This window comes from Ochotona curzoniae, unplaced genomic scaffold (genome assembly GCF_017591425.1).
Source record: "Ochotona curzoniae isolate NIBS_2020 unplaced genomic scaffold, NIBS_Ocur_1.0 patch86, whole genome shotgun sequence".
In the NCBI taxonomy this organism is placed as follows: Eukaryota; Metazoa; Chordata; class Mammalia; order Lagomorpha; family Ochotonidae; genus Ochotona; species Ochotona curzoniae.
The window spans coordinates 9,501-28,716 of record NW_024467068.1 but is presented as its reverse complement, the minus strand read 5'-3'; the positions used below and the strand labels follow the sequence as shown (position 1 = coordinate 28,716).

The 19,216-nt window shown below is 46.0% G+C and overlaps 1 protein-coding gene across 3 annotated transcripts in view; it reads right to left on the bottom strand.

Moving 5' to 3' along the window:
- LOC121168277 (RUN and FYVE domain-containing protein 2-like) overlaps positions 1-18,799 on the bottom strand; it is a 44,878-nt gene extending 26,079 nt beyond the window's left edge. The window contains exons 1-9 of one of the 3 annotated variants that reach the window (XM_040998205.1): positions 18,714-18,781; positions 16,263-16,436; positions 15,123-15,240; positions 13,078-13,179; positions 8,982-9,105; positions 8,729-8,790; positions 6,770-6,835; positions 4,913-4,982; positions 3,897-3,998 (exon numbers count right to left, since the gene is read on the bottom strand). In XM_040998205.1, the coding sequence (XP_040854139.1) occupies positions 3,897-3,998; positions 4,913-4,982; positions 6,770-6,835; positions 8,729-8,790; positions 8,982-9,105; positions 13,078-13,179; positions 15,123-15,240; positions 16,263-16,436; positions 18,714-18,717 (822 nt within the window). In that variant the 5' untranslated portion in view covers positions 18,718-18,781. Of the gene's footprint in view, positions 1-3,896; positions 3,999-4,912; positions 4,983-6,769; positions 6,836-8,728; positions 8,791-8,981; positions 9,106-13,077; positions 13,180-15,122; positions 15,241-16,262; positions 16,437-18,294; positions 18,597-18,713 lie in introns of those variants that run through there. The other 2 variants (XM_040998204.1, XM_040998206.1) reach the window with 2 other exon arrangements.
- Positions 18,800-19,216: the final 417 nt, after the last annotated feature.

Below are 19,216 nucleotides of genomic sequence, written 5' to 3'. Positions count from 1 at the left end.
TTCTTCCTTTTTTTTTAAACTTTTATTATTATTATCATTTTATGAAACATTTCCATAAGCCCTGGGATTTTTCTTACCCCTTCCCAAAATTCCTTTCCCCCTTTTCTGAGTTCCTCTATATTATTAATATAGTATAGTTCTTCATAAACAGTCTTATGTCTATCATTGCAGGCATGGACAATGGCAGAGACTCCAGTATTCTATTGTCAAGATATAATTAACAGTTTATTGGTAGTCCATCTTTGATCTGGAAGTAGAGATGCATATCGCATTGCATCCTCACATATGGATATGATAGTCTCCATTACACAGCTACCATACCTTCCTTTAAATGAAAAGCCACAACACAAGATCAACAACAGGAAGAAAAACAGAAATTTTGAAAATGAAAAGCCAGAGAGAAAGACGATGACTCACAAGTGAGCGCAAGATACTATGCCGATCCGAAGCCAGGAAGGAAAGGCCACAGGCAGCTGGAAAAGCGGGGCTGCCGGGATTAGAACCGGCGCCCATATGGGATCCCGGGCGTGCAAGGTGAGGACCTTTTAACCACTTGCGCCACCGCTCCGGGCCCTCCCAAGCGGTTTTGATAGTTCAACAGTCCTGAATTGTTGTCGATCCCACCACTCCAATTGTGATGAGATCTCTCCAGAATCCACTGGCTGCTATGGTCCAACTTATAGTTTCCATCTGCCCTGATATTCACTGCCAATGCTTGGTTGGAGTAGTTGATCAATTTGTTCTGTCCTCCATCCTCTACCATGGTACCAGGTGTCCTCTGGAGGCTCCAATGTACTGCCATATCTTCCATGTACATTTGGATATGCTGTCCACTGCTCCATCTGAGCCATTTAGGAGGCCCAGCTCTGACACATGCACTCCACAGTCAGACCATGGAACCTGCAATTCTCTCCATGGTTGGAGTTCCAAATCCACCAGTTCAGTTGGCAGGGAATCAACAAACAAATCTCATCTGAGAACATTCCAGACCTGATTCTTGTGTATATTTGACAATACAGGGTCTGGCACAGTCTGGCACCCAAATCAGCCTAAGCACACACTAGTGGTTGGAATTGCTAGGTCAGTTCTGTTTCTAGTCCCTTGTTTTATGAAAACCAAAGGGTATTGTAGCCCAGCCCGATCCTGTTCACCACATACCCAGCCCTCACACAAACCAGTGGGAGCTATAGGCTAATCAGAGCGACCAGCAATAAGCCCCTCCAGACCTGCCCCCTACCTTGGTTTCTGTGCTTGCCAGTATGTACAGTTGACTGGTCCCATCTTGTCCCTTATCCCATTTAGCTCTTGTACATGTCAATGGGCACTGAAGCCCAATTCATCCCAACCAGCCCGACTAGCCAGTCCACACTGGTATCAGCAGGTACCATCATCTGTCTACCTGACAAGAATTTGCCCCTCTTGCCTGTATCTGCCAGCTGATGCTGCAGCAAAGGCCAAACCACCCACACTCACTCTGGCTTATGTATGTACCAGGAAGTACAGTCAGCCCAGCCTTGCCTTCCCCTGAATATCAGATGCTATGGCCTGCTTGGCCTGGTCTGCCCCCATCCCAGCTCTCATGCTTACCAGTGGGAGTAGTGTCCCCACAGCACCCCCCACAGGGTCCATCCCCACCCCTGAGTATCACATGTGCTGGTTGGGTGTTGTGGTCCAGTCTGGCACAGCATACTCCACCTCAGCATTTGCTAGTGGGTGCTATAGCCTGGCTGGGCCTGGCCCACCCCCAATTCCAGCTCACACTGGTGAAGGTTACAACACAGCCAGCCCAGCCAGACCCCAGTCCTGGCCCTAATGTGGACTGGCTGGAATTATGTCCCGAACTGGCCCAATCCACACTCCATTCTGATGCTTGGATTCTCCAGCGGGTGATGTGAACGGATGCAGCCTGGCCCACTCCCAACCTATGCCAAATATATGGCTCTGGGTACCTTTCTCTGACCTGGTCTGGGCTGCTCCCCATCTTGGTTCTTGCATTCACCTGCAGGGAGTATGTCCCAACAGAGGAGTTCCACAGCTCCTCCATCAGGATCTCTCCCAATGCCAGATCTCGCATACACCAGTGGGTCCATGGTCCACCCCTACTTACTCCACCTCCTGTCCGATCAGGAACAGTAGCTGTTCTTGACCAACCCTTACCCATTCGGTTCTTGTTCTTGGGTATTACATCCCAGCCAAGCCTGGTCCACACCCAGACACAGCTTACACATGGCTCAGCAGGGGCAGAGACCTAGCCTAGCCCGTCCTACACCCTCCCTGGTTCTCACAAGCACCAGTGGGTGTTGGAGTCTAACCCAGTCTGGCACACCCCAGACCCAGCCCACACCCATGCCAAGGTACCCTGCAGCCATATCCAGACCAGACCACAGCCCTCACCCTGGCCCTCATGCTCACCAATGGGAATCACTCCCTGGCCAGGGTATCCCCTTAGCTCCCCAACCAGACCTGTTCCCAGCCACAGATCTTGTGCATGCCAGTGGTTGCTCTGACCTAGCCTGGCATATCCCCTCATCCGTCTTAGCCTTTGCCTTCAGATGCTACAGCCTGGCCTGGCCCAGCCAGCCCCAGTCCCAACTCTCACTGGTGGGTGCTGCAATCTGGCCCTGCTCAGTCTGCTCCCATCCCTGGCTCATTTAAACCAGTAGGTGTGACACCCTGACCTGGTATAACCTGCATTCCAGCCTGGTTTCTGCATTTGCCACTGGGCTAAGGTCCTCCCCATTCCAAAACCAACCCACACACTTGCCAAAGGATGGGGCTACTTTGCCCAGCCTGTCTGACCCCTAGTATTGGACAATGTGTGTACCAGTAGGCACTACTACCCTGTAGGGGAGTTTCCCAGGTTCCCCCACTCAGTCTACTCCCAGACCTAGATCTTAACATGCACCAGCAGGTGCCAGGCTCTTGCCCAGCATAGCCTGTGCCTCCATATTGGCCTTTGTATGACCTGCTGGATTTTGCAGGCCACCCCGCCCCACACTGTTTTAAGATGCACATTCAAGTGTTGTAGCTTGGACCTGCCCAGCCTATTCTCAGCCCCAGTACCTGTGAGTGTTGGCGGGTTCCATGTTCACACCTAGTTCAGCCCATCACCATCCCAACTCTTGAGCTAACCAGTGGGACTTGTATTTCCACAGGGTTGGGCCACTTATCCCCTGTGGATTCTACCACCAGACCTGGTTCTCTCGTGTGCTGGTTAGTATCATGGCCCTGCCTAATGTGACCCGTCCCCTGTTCCAACACTCAGTCAGGTACTGGGATCTAGCTCTGCTAGACAGGACCCCAGCCATAGCTTTCATGTGGGGTGGCATGTGCCAGTAAGCGACGCTCTGGGCTAAGCCCACCTGAGGACTCCCATGTGGGCTGGTGAATCAGTCTGACCCATACAAATCTTCAAATATCTCAGCTCAAAACTACCAGTTCTCAGTCCCCTCGCTTACCTGCAAATACAGTAGCTTTGTCATTGAGTGTCCCTCATGATTCATTCCTCACCTACATGTACAGTGGCCTTATCCATGGATGTCTATAGGCAGTAATTGATAACACCAAAACCCCAGAGCTCACCAGTGGGCAGAGCTCAGCTCCACTTGGTATGCTGGCTGCCAACAAGCCCAGGACCCTCCCCCGACCCAGGAGTAGTAAATGAAGAGCTAGGGTCCCCAGTAGGCAGCCTGGCATGGCACAGACTCTCCCAGCCACAGTCACATGGCCAGGAGAGTAAGGTACCCTCTATGCAGCTCAGACTACCTGGGCTCCACCCACCAAGATGGCCAAAGCATAATATTTTTTATTACGAATATAGTACAAAAATAACTATCTACGCAAAACATCCCTAAAACATATCATTTCTGATACAACAGAAAGCAATCTATACTTACCTCTAGATGCTGCTGTGTTTTCATTAAAATCAACTTATTTTCACTTCGTAGTTGATGATTCTCTTCTTGGAGTTTAATGATGTTATTCTTTGCAATTGCTAACTAAAAATTATGTAATGGGGCAAGAAAAAAAAAAGATTTGAGACAGCCTTATTTATACATGCTTTGCAGGCAATTGTTCACTACCATAAAAGAGAGAAAATAATTTAGCTACTAAATTTCCCACTTTTATTGAAAAAAGGCATTCCTTATTACCCCAAAATTACCAGTTAACAAATCATATTCTCAATTACTTTTGTACTGGTCCAATTATTTTCTTTTGTAGTTGAAGCATTATATGTTTATTTGTTATGCTTTTAATACATGTGTTTTGTCTGATTTACAGTATGCCCTGAACACAAAGTATCTGAATAAGCCAACAAAGAATCGTGTATTATACCACAACACCATAAAGACTTGTTTAAAAGATTAAAAAAAACAGGGCCTAGCGCCATGGGCTACCAGCTTAAGTCCTCGCCTTGAACACGCCAGGTTCCCATATGTGTGCCAGTTCTAATCCTGGCAACCCAGGTTCCCATCCAGCTCCCTGCTTATTGCCTGGGAATGCAGTTGAGGATGGCCAAGAGCCTTGGGACCCTGCACCTGCATGGGAGACCCAGAGGAAGCTCCTGGCTCCTGGCTTCAAATTGGCTCAGATCCAGCCATTGCAGTCACTTGGGGAGTGAATCAATGGATGGAAGATCTTCCTCTCTGTCTCCCTTCCTCTCTGTATATCTGACTTTGCAATAGAAATAAATAAATCTTAAAAAAAAAGAAAGAAAGAAAGAAAGAAAGAATTAAAAAAATATATAGGGAAGTTTGTCTAAAGCATGTTTGGTTTCAATAAAACAACAGCCATCAAGGGCATCTGAGTCGTACATCCTAAGCACAGCCCAAGCATGGTTCTACTGAAAATGGACAAGGATCACAAACAGTAGGTCCATGGAAGACACACAGCCATTACTGGGCGACAATACCTCTTCAATCAGCTTCGTATTTGACTTTTCCAGTGAGTCAACTCTGGAATGAAGGCTGCTGACTGTGCTGCTGAAATTAACAGAGAAAACAATTCATTCAAAATCAATGCAACTGACAAGAGCGAGACAGCCTACGTTACTTCGCGCTCACGATGCTGATGAACATAAACTAATCCCTGGGTCTCACTTCTGAGTGCGGGGAATTCCACCAACCTGGTGACCTGCCACGGCTGGGAAAGCACTGAAGACTATAGCAGGAGAATCAATATGTCAATGAATTTTCCTTTAGGTGCTGACCATTAACTTGTATGGTCTCCTTAGAGTTCTTGCTTCATTTAACTTAGATTTGAATACAGAAATTTCACACAAAGATTCCTAAATATTGTTAAAATTCTACTTTAAATCATTTTTGAAAGTTGAACTTCACACACTCACTTTATAATTACATAGCTTTAATCAAGCATATATCCAACAATGTGCAGTTCAAGATTGAGTCTATTTTCCCCTTCTATTTCCACACCTTGGAGATTGTTCAACTCGCCCATGATTTGAAAAATATGAATATGAGATACCCGATCACCTTTCTGTTAACACTCTCTCTTTTAAGCATATAGACAGAAACTATGTTATACCAAATGAACACACTTGTTTTTTGCATTGTTAAGTAGAACATGAATGGATACTATGCTGGAATTTACTAAACTGTACATCAAGGGGCACAGCCATTGTGGCACGTAGGTAAGCTGCTGCTGCGATGCCCACATCCCATACAGAGAGCAGATGTGGGTCCTTGCTATCCTGCCTTGCTATCTCTATGCTCAAAGTATGGCTGCTATGACTCACATGTGGCTACCAAGATTGTAAATCATGCCTAACATGACTTGGAATGTGATATAAATGTAAATGATTGAGATTTTGAAGTAATTGTCATAAAAAGGAATGTAAAATGTCAAAAATCAAATTTTTTTTACTATATTGACATAATACTCAGGGTATATTGGGTTATATAAAACATTATTGAAATGAATGTCTCCCATGAGAATGGCAGGGCCCCAGGTACTAGAGGCATCCCGTGGCTGCTTCCCAGGGCAAGGGGTGCTGGTATGGGAATCCAGGGCAGAGTAGGCACTCCGACAGGGGAGACGTGTGCCCCGAGTGTTGCCTTGACTGTGCCAAATGCCTGTCCTAAACTAGTCTGAAAATCTTGGACATTTTCTCAGCCAGGGCAGTCATTAATGGCTTCAAAGATCAGACAACGTAGAAACTACCACTACTGGTGACAAGGCCACAGTTACAGAGGAGACCCTTTGAAGTAAGAAAATGATTTAAAGATTTTATTTATCTGGGGCCCAGCAGCTTGGTCTAGCAGCTGAAGTGCTTGCCTTGAACACGCTGGGATCCCATATGGGCACCAGTTCTAATCCTGGCAGCCCCGCTTCCCATCCAGCTCCCTGCTTGTGGCCTGGGAAAGCAGTCAAGGAGGACCCAAAGCCTTGGGACCCTGTGCCCTCATGGGAGATCTGGAAGAAGCTTCTGGCTCCTGGCTTCAGATTGGCTCAGCTCCTGCTGTTGTGATCACTTAGTGAGTAAGCAACAGATGGAAGATCTTCCTCTCTGTCTCTCCTCTTCTCTGTATATCTGACTTTGCAATAAAAATAAATGAATCTTAACAAAAAAATCTGAGTCACATCCTGCTGGAAATGAACTATCAGCAGTAAGTCTCTCTATTCTTAATTTTCAGGATCTAGACTCCCAATCACTTCTCAAAGATGCTTGGAAGAACAGACTGGGTCAAGCTGACCTTAAAAGAAAAGTTTAAAAAAAAACATAAACACAATAAGTATCCATGATACTTACTTTAGTTGTCTATTTAATTCTTCAACATAATTCTTTTGATCTAAAATGGCAGCAATTTGCACATTCCTATGGGGAGGGAAAAAGTAGCCAGTTATAAAGTTATCTATTAGTTGCAAAGAAACAAGTAAAAATTATGAAGCAGCACTTCCTTGTTTTTCAAACTAAATTCAAGAATCTTTGTAGGAACTTGGCAAGCAGTAAACTGTGCCAGCTCCAACTTTTATTGAATAAATCACTGGCTCATTTTAAATTTAACACAGTTACATTTTATTTTGAAGATTATTTTGAAAAGGTTACAAAGAGAGAGGGAGAGACAAAGAAAGAGATGTTTCCATCTGCTGTTCATTCCCCAAATGGCTGCCACAGTCGGTAGTGGGCCAGGTGAAATCTAGGAGCCGGGAGCCTTACGCTGATGTCTCGCCTGAGAACAGGGCTCGGACACAAGGCCATCACCCCCGTCAGAGGGAAGGCAGCCAAGACAAGAACTGGCACCTCCAAGGCTTTGCCTGCAATGCCACAGTGCTGCCCCTAATTCATGTACTTGAAAATAATTAAGCTCCAAACTAAATCAGCACTTAAAAGCCTTAAATAAAAAAATTCATCCCTTGTATCACAAAACATGATGACTAAATTACACTATTAAAATGACTCTAAATAAGATCTGATCAAAAGTCCTACTTTATCCTAAACACCTTTTCTTTTAAGTCATTTTTTTGAATTTACTTTAGAAAGGTTGTAAAAAAAATAAATTAAGATTAAAATTAAAACTAAAACTGAAAGTAGGAAACAGAGGAGAAAAAAAAAGAATGGGCTCAGTGCAGTAGCCTAGTAGCTAAAGTCATTGTCTTGCATGTACCATGAGGACGCCATATAAACACTGGTGTGTCCCGGCTGCTCCACTTCCCATTCAGCTCTCTGCTTGTGGCCTGGGAAAGCAGTCGAGGACGGCCCAAAGCCTTGGGACCCAGCATCTGCGTGGGAGACCTGGGGAGAAGCTCCTGGATTCTGGTTTTGGATCGGTTCAGCTCTGGCCATTGTGGCCACTTGAGGAGTGAACCAGCAGATGGAAGATCTTTCTCTCTGTAAATCTGACTTTCCAATAAAATAAATAAATCTAAAAAATATAACCAAAAGATTCATTTACCCGTTATGTAGTTTTTGTTTCCGTTTTTATTTTAAAAATACATTTTAAAATATTTTTTATATTCTCATAAAAAATACATGCAGAATAACTTATGAGAAAAAATGTACCAGGGATAGCACTGTGCCATAGCACATTAAGATACCACCTGCAGTGTGAGTATTCCATATGAGCACTGGTTCAAGTTCTGATGCTCCACTTTGATTTAGCTCCATGTTAATGCACATGGGAAAGTAGCAGAGGCTGGCCTGATTCCTTGGCCCTTGCATCCTTGTGGGAGATCCGAAGAAGCTCCAGGCTCCCAGCTTTGGCCCTGCCCATCCCTGGTCATTGTGGCCAGTAGAGGAGTGAACCAGAAAATGGAAACTCTCTCTCCGTAGCATTAACTTTCAAAAAAATAAACTTTATTTATTTATTTTTAATGTTCATGTAACAACTGGGTTTTTTTTTTTTAAGATTTTATTCTTTTTTATTTGAAAGACAGATATGCAGAGAGGAGGAAAGACACAGAGGAAGATCTTCCGTACGTTAATTCACTCCCCAAGTGAGTGCAACGGCTGGAACTGAGCAGATCCAAAGCCAGGAGCCAGAAGCTTCTTCCGGGTTTCCCACGTGGGTGTAGGGCCCCAAGAATTTAGGCCGTCCTTGACTGCTTTCCCAGGCCATAAGCAGGGAGCTGGATGCGAAGTGAAAGCTGCTGGAATTAGAACCCGTGCCCATACGGGATCCCGGTACGTTCGAGGCAAGGACTTTAGCTGCTAGACCACTGCGCCAGGCCCCCAAAAAATAAATTTTAAAAAGAAAAAAAAAATAAATACCTTTCTTTATTTCCAATATCGTCTTCATTCTTTAGGTACATGGAAAAATCAATCACTCCAACCTGAAGCAAACAAAGTTATTCTTATTTAAAAGGAAGAAGTAACACAGATTAAAGTACCTTAAACACATCAGTGAAATTTCATTCTTAGGTGGCCATTCGTGTTCCACAGCACTGTTGAGAACGGCATCTGAATCGAGCAGGAAACTGCAAACCAAAAGCCAAGGCTCCCAGCAGTCACCGTTCCCACTTACCTGTGAGTCTAAGTCCTCTCCCTTGACACACAGGTTAGCGTCTATCACGTTCAGGCCAACCAGCAGCCCGACAATTACTGCTCCTTCTTCCTCCATCATCAGTGCATGATACTCATAGAACTCACTGCCAAAACCCAAAGAAGAAAAAGCATCAGATTACAAAACTGACTTAGAAAAATTCCACAAAATTAGCAATTTACCATCCTAATCTAACTCTTACAAAAAATCCTGGTAGGACTTTTTAAAAATGTATATATTTATTTATTTTTATTGAAAAGGCAGATTTATAAAGAAGAGAGAGAGAAAAATGTTCCCAAGTGACCAAAACAGCCAGAGCTGAACCAATCTGAAGCCAGGAGCCAGGAGCTTCTTCCCGGTCTCCCCAACAAGTGCAGGTCCCAAGGCTTCTTCTGCCATTCCTTTCCCAGGTCATAAGCAGGGAGCTGGATAGGAAACAAGCACCTGGGACATGAATCAGCACCCATATTTGATCCTGGTACATGCAAGGCAAAGATTTAGCCACTGGGCCACTATGTTGGGCCCATATTTGAATTCTTAATAAATTTTCAATTCTAACATTCATTAAGACTATTAGGATAAAAACTAATATGGAATATAAAAATGAAACATTTCAAAGCTCATGTGCAAGTCAATGTATTTGATTGGCATATTATAAATGTTCTTAAAAGATGGATCACAGGTCCTGGCAACGTGGCTTAGTGGCTAAAGTCCTCGCCTTGAACGCGTCAAGATTCCATATGGGCGCCAGTTTTAATCCCAGCTGCTCCACTTCCCATCCAGCTCCCTGCTTGTGGCCTGGGAAAGCAGTTGAGGACGGCCCAAAGCTTTGGGACCCTGCAAGTGTGTGGGATGCTCGGAAGAAGTTCCTGGATCCTGGCTTTGGATCCGTATAGCATCAGCCGTTGTGCTCACTTGGGGAGTGAATCATCGGACGGAAGATCTTCCTCTCTGTCTCTCCTCCTCTCTGTATATCTGACTTTCCAATAAATAAATAAATCTTTAAAAAAAAAAAAGATAATTAAAAAAAAAAGATGGTTCACAGCCTAGCACGGTAACCTAGTGGCTGAAGTCCTTGCCTTGCATTCCTAAGGATCCCATATGGGCACTGGTTCATTTCCCAGATGCTCCATTTCCATCCAGCTTCCTATTTCTGGCCTGGGAAAGCAGTCAAGGATGGTCTAAAGCCTTGGGAACCTACACCCACAGTTGAGACCCGGAAGAAGCTCTAGGCTCCTAACTTCAGATTGGCTCAGTTCCAGCCATTGCAGTCACTTGGGGAGTGAACCTGTGGACGGAAGCTCTTTCTTTCTATCTCTTCTCTGTCTTTTTAATAAAAATAAATAAATCTTGAAAAAAAGGCTCATTTAAAGACATTTATGAAACAATAAAAAATACAAAAAAATTAAAAATATAAGAAAGAAAAAAAGATAAAGATACTTATGAGTATCTATATTCTATGAAATGTCCAAAAAGACTCATAAAATAAGGTATGTACTCAGCCATATAATTGTTTTTCTTTTTTTTTTTTTAATTTGATTTTATCTTTATTGGAAAGGCAGATATACAGAGAGGAGGAGAGACAGAGAGGAAGATCTTCTGTCCTATGGTTCACTCCCCAGGCGGCCGCAACGGCTGGAGCTGAGCCAATCCGAAGCCAGGAGCCTCTTCCAGGTCTCCCACGTGGGTGCAGGGTCCCAAAGACTTGGGCCATCCTCGACTGCTTTCCCGGGCCATAGGTAGAGAGCTGGATGGGAAACGGCGCGGCCAGGATTAGAACTGGCACCCATATGGGATCCCAGGCGTGCAAGGTGAGGACCTTAACCACTGTGCCATTGCGCCGGACCCATATAATTGTTTTTCTAAAGATTTATTTTTATTTTTATTGTAAAGTCAGATATACAGAGAGGAGGACAGACAGAGAGGAAGATCTTCTACCTGATAATTCACTCCCCAAGCAGCCACAATGGCCAGAGCTGAGCCAATCTGAAACCAGGAACCCGGAGCCTCCTGCAGGTCTCCCATGTGAGTGCAGGGTCCTAAGGCTTTGGGCTGTCCTCAGACAGCTGCTTTCCCAGACCATATAAAGGGAGCTGGATGGGAAGTGAAGAAGCTGGGATATGAACCAGTACCCATATGGAATCCCAGTGCATGCAATGCGACGACTTTAGTGGCTAGGCTCCTGTGCTGGGCGCAAAAAACTGTCTTTTGCAATGAAATGGGCACAACCAGAAACCTTATGCTTAGTGAAATAAGTCAGTCGCAAAAAGATAAATATTATGTTTTCTCTAATTGATGATAACTGATAAAACAGTTTAAAAAAACGTAATCTACAGGAAGATTAACAATTTGAGAACTGGTTACTGTTTACAGTTTTGTATACTCTTAGGAACACCAGGGGCTTGTTCCTACTTTCCAACTATTGAATTCTTTACCTAATGGAGTGTTAAGTTTGTGACTGAGAAGCAAACAAACAAAATGCCTTGCAAAAATTCAAAAAGAAAAAAAGAAGGAAGGCAGACAGAGGAAGGATGGGGAATTTGGAGGACAGGAGGAAGGCAGTCAGTGTGGGAAATACTACTGTGTTCCTAAATCTGCATTGTGAAACGTGAGCTTTGTTCACTTGAGATGTTTTCTCAGGTCATATGCGGGGAGCGGATCGCAAGTGGAGCAGCCGGGACACAAACAGGCGCCTAGACGGGATACTGATGCTTGCAGGCAGAGGATTAACCTGTTAGGAATTATTTATTATTATTCTCAAGAGGAATTTGCTTTTGTTGTTGTTTAGAAATATAAAAGCGAGTCCAGTGGGGTGCCATAGCAAACTAATCCTTTACCTATGGCACCAACATCCCTTAAGGGTGCTACTTTGAGTCCATCTGTCTTATTTCCAACCTAGCTCCCTGCTGGTAACCTAGGAAAGCAGTGGAGGGTGGCCGAAGGCCTTGGGTCCTGGCACCCATGTGAGATCCAGAAGTTCCCAGCCCCAAGCTTCGGGCCGGCCCAGCATGGCTGTTGCAGTCATTTGGGGAGTGAGCCAGTGGAGTTTCTCTCTCTGTCTCTCCTTCTCTCTCTGTATCTGAATTTGAAGCAAAAGAGAAAATATATATATTATATATGCACATATACATTTAAAACCGGAGACTTGTGAAAGAAATAGGACAGTCTAAGAATTAAGAATTCCAACTATTAATTATCATTTTAATTGACCTTCAGAACACTAGCAAGGACAGTCACTAGAATTTAAGAAATGGGAAAACTAAGATGTAAAAACAGAGCCATAAGTAAAAACCAAAACAGGACCAAATTTTTCACATCATCAAAAAGGATAAATGCAGGGCAGCCACAGGTCTACTCATTCAAAGTACATCCTAAACACATGGCTTTCTGTTTAAATTGGCTCCATCTGACACCGTGGCACAGCGGGTAAAGCTGCCACCTGTGGCACTGGCATCACACTGGGGCACTGGTTCCAGTCCCAGATGCTCCAATTCCTATCCTGCTCCCTGCTAACGTACTTGGAAAAGCAGTGGAAGATGGCCAGGGTGCTTGGGCCTCTGCTCCCACATGGGAGGTCAGATGAAGCTCTTGGCTCCTAGTTTTTGGTCAGCACAGCTTGGGTCACTGTGGCCATTTATGGAGTGAATGAACGGGCTGAAGACCTCTTCGTCCCCTCTAACCTGTCTCTCAAATAAACGATTACATCTTCAAAAAGAAAAATTGGGCCCACAGTACAATTGAAGACAAAATTTGAAAATTTAAGATGTGAAAAGAAATTCAACTGCATATAACGTTTTAGCTCTAAAATCAAGTATAATTCAGAATGAAGTGAACTTAGGAATATATGCAGATTTCTCCTTATCGGCAAATTAGCTTACCATATTCTTACTTTAGTTTAGTTCCTGATCCATGTTATCCCCTACCATGTGTTCTTCTTTCTCATTTAACTCCTCTTTTTAACTATATGCCAATATTATTTTAATTTATATAGCCTTTTGTACTGCATCTTAAACATTTTTGAAAAACAGGATGGGGTTGAAATAACAAATGAAAATAAGCCTGATTTACTGCTACTCACCTGAAGAGATCCCTCTGGATAATTAAGCAGCGCAGGTAGTCAGCCATCTTTTTCTGCATGAGGGCTAACCGCAGCCATGCTCTTGCACGACCCAGTGGGGTCCTAGAAACAAACAACTGCTCAGAACGACAGCTCTGGCCCAGAGAACACACACTGCATGCTCTGCTGCTGCTGGGCTCCACGTTCACAAAGACACGTGTTCTCTTAGGGTTCTGTTTCCAATTTTATAATTTTAAAGTAATTTTTCAAGCATGTAAACAAATTCCTGGGAGGTAGTACAAATTTGTGATTTAAAGATTTCTTCAGGGGCCAGCATCATTGTAGTGTAGCAAGTAAGCTGCCGCTGGCTGTGACACCAACACTGGCACTCCACATGGCATCACTGTCCTGGGTGCTCCACTTCTGGTCCAGGTCCCTGCTAACAACCTGGGCAAGGCAGTGGAGGATGGCCCAAGTCCTTGTCCCTATACCCATGGGAGACCCGGATTAATCTCCTGCTGCCTCCCTGCTGTAGCCATTTGGGGGTGTGTGTACCAGCAAATGGAATCCCTCCCTCTCTGTATCTGGATTTCAAATAAATAAACACATCTTTTAAAAAAAAATGTTCGCCTTTCAATTTGAAATCCAGACTGACAGAGGTGGGAGAGGAAAAATGAGAGGGTGGAGAGACAAGAGAAGTATCTTCCATCTATTGGTTCACCCTCAAACTGCAGTAAGAGTCAGGGCTGGGGCAGGTAGACAGGAAATCCAGCAGTCAGGATATCCACCAGGCCCCTAATGCAAATTTTTACAAAAATTATTTAGGGGCTGGCAGTGTGGCACATGAATACACACACACAACGCATGCATGCACTCACACAGAGGTACAGGAACCCATGCTCTTTGGGCGTCTTCTGCTTCTCCCAGGCCATTAGCAGGGAGTTGAACTACTAATGGAACAGCCAGGATACAAAGCAGTGCCCATATAGGATGCTGGTATCACAAATGGCGCCTTAACCTGCTACTCCACTAGGCCAGCTCCCAAAAAGTGTCTCATTATAAACAGCAGTCATTTATCACTCACAGAAGTTCAACTTATATCTGAATACTGCAATAACAGCAAGAAAACACTATCTTATTCCCTATAAAATATAGAACTCTAAAGTGTAAAGCTATCTAAGAGAAAGCAAAATTACCTATCAGAAATTGCTAAGCATAAAATCAAGTCATTCACAAGAATGAAGATAATCTAATGGTAGCACTTACATTTTAACTACACCCCAAATAAGCTGGCCTTAACACTTTATGCACACAAAGCAATTTCAATATTCATGAGTTCTTAACTATAATACTCAAGTTTTTAGGACATTACACATATATTTGTTGGATAAAACAAACAGGAGATGTGATGGTCCCAATTTTTAGACACACAAAAATAACATGCCTGAGTTCCATGATCCATAAATGACTTATCTAAGAACTGCCATCCCCTGGGTCTGTGCCCTGAACCGAGCCCAGTTCAATCTTCAGCATGTGTTATTCCTACCCAAGGGGCCAACTGGCTCTGCACTTCAAAAACACAGGTGTTTAATTGTTACACTCTATCTAAAAGAGACATGTAATTGCCTACAATACAGGGCAGAACTGAAGTGAGTGATAAAGTAGGAAATATTATGATAAGAGCCTTAAAAAAAAAAAGCAGTTACTTATTATTCAAGGGGTCAAGAGACACTTCATAAAGGAAATAGAACCGGAGCTGAACCATAACGAACGCACAGAATTTTATCAACAGAAGAGAGGAGGGGGCATGCTACTGAGAGATGGGGAGCAAGAATGACGCGTGAGCACAGCAGCTCTCCCGCCCGGGGTCAGAGGTACGCCGGCGCTCGGGGTCAGGGGCGCGCCGGCGCCCGGGGTCAGGGGTACGCCGGCGCCCGGGGTCAGGGGTACGCCGGCGCCCGGGGTCAGGGGTACGCCGGCGCCCGGGGTCAGGGGTGCGCCGGCGCCCGGGGTCAGGGGTGCGCCGGCGCCCGGGGTCAGGGGTACGCAGGAACAGACTTGCTTACTTCAGGCCAGGTAGATCCCGAACACTGGCTCCTATTTCTTCGGCCTCTGGATATAGCTTCTCCACTAGCTCCAAAGGGCCCCAGATGGTTTTGTTATAACTCAAAAATGATTTTCTTACTGAAAAAAAAAGTATAGAAAATACAATGCACACAATGTCAAACTGTAGTGACTTCTTAAATATCTAGTTTCAACATGTTTCGTCCAGCATCCAATTAGAGATCTTTCTTTTAATCACTGTGCAGCCCCATCATGAGCCCGATACCCATCCTACCAGGGTTTTTTTTTCTCCTACATCAGAAATATATCTGGAAGAAAACAAAAAGAAAACAAAAAAAAGAAATATATCTGGATCACTCCTTTTTTTTAAGATTTATTTTATTTTATTGGGAAGGCAGATACACAGAGAGGAGGAGAAACAGAGAGGAAGATCTTCCAGCCACTGATTCACTTCCCAAGTGGCCACCACAGCTAGAGCTAACCAATCTAAAGCCAGGGGCCAAGAGCCTCCTCCAAGTCTCCTACACAGGTGCAGGGTCCCAAGGCCTTGGGCTATCCTCTACTGCCCTCCCAGGCAACAAGCAGGAAGTTGGATGGGAACCAGCACCGCTGGAACACGAAACTGGTACCCATATGGGATCCTGGTGCATGCAAGGTAAGGACGTAAGCAACTAGGCTACCACATTAGGCCCTGGGCCCTAAATCTTAAAATTTTTACAAATACCTCTATAATTGTCCCAAAACATCAAAACCAGTTCAGTGTATGTATGATAAAACAACAATCAAATATGGTTTCCATAAAATGTTAACAACTAATCATTTTCTAAAGACTACCTATCAGAAAACAAAGTAGTAAGATGTTTTTTCCCCAAATAACCTACTCAGTATTTTAAAATTTCATATAACAGTAATTATGACCAAAAAAAACCCCAAATTCTACATTTTCAAGGCTATTTAAGGTGAAAAGGGTAAGGGCCAGCATTGAGGCATAATAGACTAAGCATCTGCCTGTGATGCCGGCATCCCATGTGAGTACTGATTTGTGCCCCAGCTATATCAGATCCAGCTTCCTGCTTGTGGACTGGGAAAGATGGCAGGGTGGAGGGCTCTGCGATCACTGTTTTTGCTCGGTCTGGAGGTACCTTTAAGCCCGTGTTTCAGGCAGTGTTCCATAACAACGAAGAACTGCTGCAGGGGCGGGTAGTCAGAATCCAGAGTGCGGCCGAAGCTCAGGGCAGATTCAATGAGGCCTTTGATGCTCAGCTTAGCCATGTTCAACAAGTTGGCTCTCTCCACAGCTGTGGGGTCTCTCGTAGCTGAAAACACAAGAAGGCAGTCCAACAGCATCGGCAAGGCAACGAGAAACAGCCTAACGCCCCCTTCCCCAGTGAAACCGACAGCGGCTTGCTTCTTCTGGAGGCTGTGGGACCTGAACAGTTTGAATAAAAACACACTCCTAGATAACTTTTCTTCATGATTCTCTCACACATATCGGAGAAAGACTACCCTGCCCGCAGCACCAAGGTTTCCAAGTGATGCTTGAGCCCTGCAAATTTGTACTGTCCTGTGTTTTCATTCCACAAAGACTGAAAAATAATTTTCTTTGGAGGTCACAGACAACAGGTCAAAGGGTCTCGTGTGAAAGCTGCATAGCAGGCACTATCTGAAGAATTTCAACTAACAGTAAAAAGCACTTACAATTCTAAGATTCTTATATCAACCCATCACAAACAAAATAGGTAAGATACACCAGGAAATCCAGAAAAATAGAAGTGACTCCATTTTCCAGTTTAATTGTCTTGCTTTGTCATTCTCACTGTAACTCTGCATAACATGATTTTTTTTAAGACTTATCTATTTTTATTTGATAGTCTGAGGTGCAGAGAGGAGAGACAGAAAGATCTTAAATTCTCTGTGTCACACCCCAAATGGCTGTAACAACCGCAGCTGAGCAGAGCTGCCCCCAGGAAATTCTTCTGAGTCTCTCTCATGGATGCAGGGTCCCAAACTCTTGGGCCATCCTTTTCTGCTTTCCCAGGCCACAGGCAGGGAGCTGGATGCGAAGTGGAACAGCCAGGACTTGAACCAGAACTCATATGGGATGCGGGCACTTGAAGGTGGAGGATTAGCCTGTGGAGCCACAGCACTAGCTACCTGTATTACATGACATCTAAAGTGCTCTGCTTTTCCACACAGTGTGCTACCAAGTTAACAGAAGCACTTCAAGAAAAACCCTTATTTTTGATTACTATTGTCAGTTTATGAAAATACTTTCTTTCCAACAAATTTTATTCTCAGGTTACTTAGACATTCAGATGCTGCCTGGCAAGCATTACCAGATGACAGCGGAAAGCGATGACAAAACTGAGTGAGGGCAGGCACTGTGGCGTAGTGGAGTAAGCCACAGTTCTCATCCAGCTTCCTGCTAAAGCATGCTAGAAGGCAGATTTTGACCCAAGTGCTTGAGTCTCTGCCACCAACATGGAAGACCCTGCAGGAGTTCTGGGCTCTCGGCTCTTGCAGGCATTTGGGGAATAAACAAGCAGATACAAGATCTTTCTCCAAGCAGAGGAAAATAAACACTAGAGAAGATTAAAAATAAAACCTGAGATGCAGAAAGCACCAAGTATAACATCGCATAATCTCTTGACAAATTCACAGATCCAACTAGGCAAGGTTTCCATATCTCTCCCCTCTGCCCCTGCCACCGGACACAAACCCCAGAGTTTACAAGGATTTAGTACTCTAATTCTGAATTCAGTCGGGCGTGAAATCGGCCACAGAATCCTGGGCAGAGCGTGGCTGCACCTGTGAGGACCCAGCAGGCGGTGGGAAATGTCGCTACCCACTACGGTGCTATGGCTCCCCCTTTATTCTAGGGAGCGAAGCGACCTGATGTCTCATGATTCATGGCCATTGTCATTTTTCTGATCAGTGTCCATCAGCACAGCAAAGCGCCACGCGACCGCTATACAAAGGGCGGCTTTGCGGCTTGCTGGAAAGTAGCCGCAGCAGGGCACCCGCCGAGGGGCCACGCCCCAGCCGGGCCGCAGGTGCGCCCAGACGCCGCAAAGGACCAGGCAAGCCCGGGGCTGCAGCCCCCGGTCTTCCTGCCCCTACCCCAAGGCCACCCAAAGGCCTGCAGCCTCCCCCACGACCCTACGGCAGGCTCACCCAGCGTCCTGCACGGCATCGCTCCCCCTCTGCCGCCCTCGGCGTCGGCAGCCCAGGCTGAGGCCTGAGCTGCGTCTTCCCTCCGCCACCCCCAAACCTGGAAAGTCATGGCTTGTCTTCGAGTGTTCTTCCACCCGGAGACGCCCAGGCCGGCCCACTCCCACGAAGCCGGCGGACCCCAAGTCCTCAGCCACTGGGCCCCAGGGTGGAGGCGGGGACGGGAAGGAAAACGAGGGGGGTGCGTTGCCATGGCGACCCTGGGAGCCCCCGAGTCCCGGGCTGCCCCCGCCCACCCCAGATTCGGGCCCCGACGAGGAGTTGGCGGCCTCAGTGCTCGGCTTCCCAGCTACCCCTTAGACCAGGCGCTCTGCAGCCCGGGACGTAGGGCCGGGGTTCCGTCCCTGGCCCGCTCCCCTTACCCATGGCAGCGTCGCGGTCGCGGGCAGGGCCTCCCCGGGCCTGGCCAGCAGCTCCCCGCAGGCGCTGGGCGGCCACCACCGCATCTGCAGGGGTCCCTGTGCGGCCCACAGCGCCCCCGGCGGCGGGAGGACATCGTGCGGCTGCGGAGGGCCGCGGCGCCCGGGTGGGGCTGGGGCCGGTGGAGGGTGCAGCAGGCGCGGGGTGGGACCTGCTCAGGCCGCCCGGAGAAGCCAGGAACGTGAGGCTCGCCTCTGTGTGAGGACCCGGAGCTGGAGCCTGGGTCCTGCAGACCATCAGTGGGTCGCCCAGGGCCTTTCGCCAGTCGCGGGGGCTGGACTTGCCAGGTAGCTGGAGTCACTGTAAACGCTGCATCATCCAAGGTTTGTGGCGAGCTCGGCACAGCTGACCTCCTTCCTTGCCCCTTCACGAGCTCCCGGAGGACCCAAAAGGATTTAGAAACTGCAAAGCAGCTAACAGTGGCAGAAATGTGCCGAAACTGTGT